At 32.1% G+C, this 4,718-nt stretch overlaps 1 protein-coding gene across 1 annotated transcript; it reads right to left on the minus strand.

Annotated features, from left to right (window-relative positions):
* Positions 1-913: 913 nt before the first annotated feature.
* Positions 914-2,066, minus strand: LOC136973321 (uncharacterized). Its single transcript, XM_067268054.1, has 2 exons — positions 1,818-2,066; positions 914-1,768 (listed from the first exon to the last, which is right to left on the minus strand). The coding sequence occupies exons 1-2, from the start codon at positions 2,064-2,066 to the stop codon at positions 914-916; spliced, it is 1,104 nt and encodes a 367-aa protein (XP_067124155.1).
* Between the last annotated feature and the right edge of the window lie 2,652 nt (positions 2,067-4,718).

Raw genomic sequence — 4,718 nt, forward strand, 5'->3', positions numbered from 1 at the left:
GATTTCCGTAACGTCCAACGAGAGAGAGTTAGTTAGCACTTCGATAACGACTCTAATCCCTTCCCGCCGAAACTACTTCTTAAATAGTGTCCGGCGTACGAATCCCTGCCAATCAAATTCGAATGTTCCACAACGTCTGGCCAACGGTCATTTTCCGCCAGCCAATCGTCCGTCGATCGTCGATTTGAAACTCAACGGTTCTTCTAACGGTTCTTCCGTTATGAAAGTTCGTTATATTAAAACAGGGCGGGAATCGCTTGCCTAGGCGATTTCATACCCTACACGACCCATCCAAACCTTGTGAATTGTAAATAAGGATAGTTTGACTCCTTTATTATTGGAGTGGATGTTAAGACATCATGATAATAATCTGCCCCTAACAGAATGTCTATTTCACGAGGCTTGTTGAATGTCTATTTCACGAGGCTTGTTGATCTATATTTTTAATATGCTTCCAGTCTGAAATGTTAACCTTTACTGCTGGAAGAATACCTGTAAGCTTCGGCAATACGAATGCGTTAATTTGTAAAGAGAACTGGTCATATTTCGACTGAAGTTGTAACTTCACTATACCCTTTGTAACTCCAGAATCTGTTTGTCCCAGACCTACAACTCTTAATTTTCCGGTTTCTCGCGGCAATCTTGTTCTTTGCACAAACGCCTCACTAACAAATGATGACTGTGATCCATTATCTAGTAGTAGTCTGGCTTGATGTTTGGTTCCAAACGAGTCAATCACATTAACTACTGCCGTCGCTAACAAGACAGTTTTTTGTTGAGTTTCAGATGCGTGGTGTGTAATAATCACTTCACTAGTGTTGCAATTCGCTGTTATACAAGATGATGCGGCGTTTGATGCTGTAACTAAAGCAGGAGATTCGTCTTCATGTAGCATGGTGTTATGTTTCTTACGTCAATGCTTGCATGTAGCTGTAGATTTACAATCTTTCACGGAGTGATTACCCTTAAAACAGTTAAAACAGAGTCCAGCATTCTTGATAGTGACTTTACGAGTTTTTACGTTCTGTTTCTGGAAGGCTGGACAGTAAAAAACATGGTGCGCCTCCTTGCAAACTGGGCAACTTAAAACGGTCACACTATGAGCTTTGAGTGTAGTTGACAGTTTTCCTATGTTTTGTTGTGTTCTTTGTTTCAACATATTGCTCACGGAAATCTCTAAAGCACGATATCTCTGCTCCAGAAATTGCATCAACTCATTGAATGTAGGGAATGTAGTCGTTGTAGCCTTCAATTCCCACTGTTTTCTTGTTTCATCATCGAGTTTGTTGCTTAACGTATAAACCAAAATGTCATCCCAATGATCTGTTGGCAATTTTAACACTGCTAATGCTCTGACGTGTTTTACAGTAGTGTCTAGTAGTCGTTTGATTTCACTCGCCGAATCAGTCCTTGCACGTGGCTGTTGAAAAAGAGCCTTGAGATGACTATTAATAATCTGTCGTTCATTTTCATATCTATCTTGCAGTATCTTCCATGCTTCTGTATAATTACCATCACTGACTTCAATGGAGTGTTGTTCAGCTTCCCCCTTTAAAACTGATTTAAGGTAGTGAAGTTTCTGTGCGTTTGTTAAAGTTGCATTGTTATGCACTATTGCTGAAAATAAGTCTTTGAACTTGATCCATTCTAAATAATCTCCGTCAAATGTTGGTAGTTTAATTTTTGGCAATTTTATCGACGAGGAGTTTACCTGCCCTTCAAATGATGCATTCGACTGTCGTGGTGATGCTTGTGTTGATGTTGCTGTCTGTTATTGGCGCCTTTTCGTCGATTAATGATGATAATTTGGATCGTACTTGAATATATTTTTCCTCTACTTCTTCATAATCTTTTTCTTGAGCTGTTGATTGTTCATCTGTACCATACATGATTATATTGTTACTTATATTCAGATACTCTTTCCACGTATCGTCTAATAACGTGATTCTTGTGCTAAGAATATGAATAGTTGCATTTTGAGTTTCACTACTAAAGGCAAAATTATAATGTCTTGTTATGCTTTGTTTAATAACCTTACGGTTCCTTTTTTGTTGCGAGATGTCCATGATGAATACCAACTTGCTATATGCTATATTAAACTAGTACGGCTACGTTTACTTAACGAAACCTGAGACGATATAAACTTTCTACTTACTTGCTAAAGTAAACTTTCTGCTAAAACTGAACTTTGCTCGATATTCCAACCAACGCAATATCCACGAGGTTGGCTTAACACACTGCATCAAAAAGTTTCTTGAAAAAGACGTTCCTCACTGGAAATGATTGCGATTCTTTGTTATCGGACTTAATCCGCCTCGACGGACAAAAATTATGTTATGTAATAAATGATCTTTGTGTTTATGCTTCTCGTTTCTGCAAAAAAAGACACGACTAAATTTGCTTTAACTAACGGTCGCCATACTAGTTCTCGTCTCGCCTTTTCTCACGAGAGTTATGAAACACGTTTATTAATAATTTAACAGTGGTTATAGTTGTAGAAAATGTATAAAACTAGATAAAATTAAATTATTGAGCATTCAAACAGTAATAAATTTACAAAACATAAATGTGAGAAAATAACAAAAAAAAACACAATATCCGCGGGGTGGTGACATCCATCGAAGCACCATCCATTCAGAAATATTCAATACTACAAACATTTTTTCCCATTCAGCTATTAAATACCCAGAATTGATATCATCAGATCACATTGGAAAATTTTATATTGAGTTATTTTCCAGGCGATAAATAGTATTTCAATCAAAAAATATAAAAAATATCATCAACTATATTCAACAATGGAAGTATGTGTTTCTTTCTAAACAAATACAAAAGTAAAAAAGCGTAATTATCTGTTCATAGAATATTCATTTTCTCATGAAATACTCATACGTAATGCTTATTTTCTAATATTTAATCTTCTTTCATTTCTTAAAATTTAAATATTTAAATTTTGAATGGTTTTATTTATATTTTTAAATGCTATCATTTTTTGTTTGTAAGATATTGTAATTGAAAAGATAAGCCTGTATAAGTTTAAAGGTAAAATCGATGATTTTTAGATATACTTAATGAGTTATTAATTCAATACATTAAAAAATACAAAGCCATAAACGTCAAATTTCTTTTCATATCCTTTATAATAATGATTCTGAAATTTCTATAAATTTAACAATAAATTATAAATAACCGAACTGTTCGCAAAATTTATAAAATTATTAATAAATACAACACTATAATATAATAGTTTTATAGCTTTTATTCGGATTTAAAAACGAATTTTTACGTTACTATTATTCAATCGTGAGTTACATTAAAAAAAAAAAAAAAAAAAAACAAAGCTCTATAAGAAATTTCGATGGAAAAGAGTAAATAAGCATAAATAGGTACAATAAAAAATTATATAATTAGATTATTTTCAATTAAAACTGTAATAAAAAATTAAAAGATTTGTATAAAATGAAATAAGGTAATTAAATTATTCAGTATTATCTATAGAAAGTGACTGAATACACAGTAATTGTTTCTATTTTAAACATTTTGCACGAGTAAATTTGATCAAGAAATAATTTGAAGTAAATCTAACCGATTCAATAGCGACAATTTTAACTAAGAACCTGATTTAAGTTCTTAAATGAAACAAAATTGAAATCAAAAATAGATCGAAGGAGAGACGTTAAATTTGTATTTAAGTCACGTAGGAACTTTTTACAATCATTATGTTGCTTACGTCTCTCGAATATAAGTCGTATCTCCGGTCGTGAGATTTTAACTTATTTTATTTTCGTAACGCGTATAATTAGTTACGTGATTTAAACCAGAGTAATTGTCGTATTACTTTAAAAGTTAAAATGAAATAAATAATAATAAGCAGGAATTGTTTTTATCGTATTTTTAAATTTAATACGTGTATTATATGAGAGGAATGTATTATTACCTAAACTTATTATTATTAAAAACAATACTTTTTGATTATTTCTCGGTCTGTTACATGTACAGGTTTTTTTTTTTTTTAGTAACTATAATAACCGTAGAAAATGTAGTAAAATAAATTGTACTAATCTCCTGAACACACAGCGCAAAATAATAACCAACTTCGAAAAATCTTTTGATTTAGTTATACGAAATGAACTGCTAGAAAACTTATGTAATGAATTTGATATGAATTCAACTACAATATCCTGGTTAAACAACTATTACCTTTCCTGTACCTTCGAAACAAAAATAAATGACCTACACTTCAACGACTTTTCTTCTCTTGTGGGAATACAACAGAGCTCTGCCTTCAGTATCTTGTTTACATCCTACGTATATAAAATTTTTGATCAATTCTCCTTCACTACCATAGCCGATGCGGATAACATTAAAATTATTAACAATGATCCAAATATTATATACAGGCCGATCTAAATGTTTTGTCTCCTAAACAAGATCTAAATCTCTCAATTATGCTCTGTAAAATATTGCTTTTATATTTGTTTTTGTTTCGGGGTCAATTTCTTCTTTTCCCCTCTTATTGCTTAAATGCCATCCCTTTCTAATACTTAATAATACTTTCTAATAATAAGTGAGAATTAATAGCTGATGACTTAAGAACAAAAGCTGTTAGTACAATGAAATACGTAGGTGTGGCAAAATATTCAACGTTACAAAACAGGAAACTTTTAAAATGTTAAAAATATTGCATCGGTTGTGTTCCTTATCTAAGATTATTTGGA

This window comes from Centruroides vittatus, unplaced genomic scaffold (genome assembly GCF_030686945.1).
Source record: "Centruroides vittatus isolate TY-2023 unplaced genomic scaffold, ASM3068694v2 contig_3131, whole genome shotgun sequence".
NCBI lineage: Eukaryota > Metazoa > Arthropoda > Arachnida > Scorpiones > Buthidae > Centruroides > Centruroides vittatus.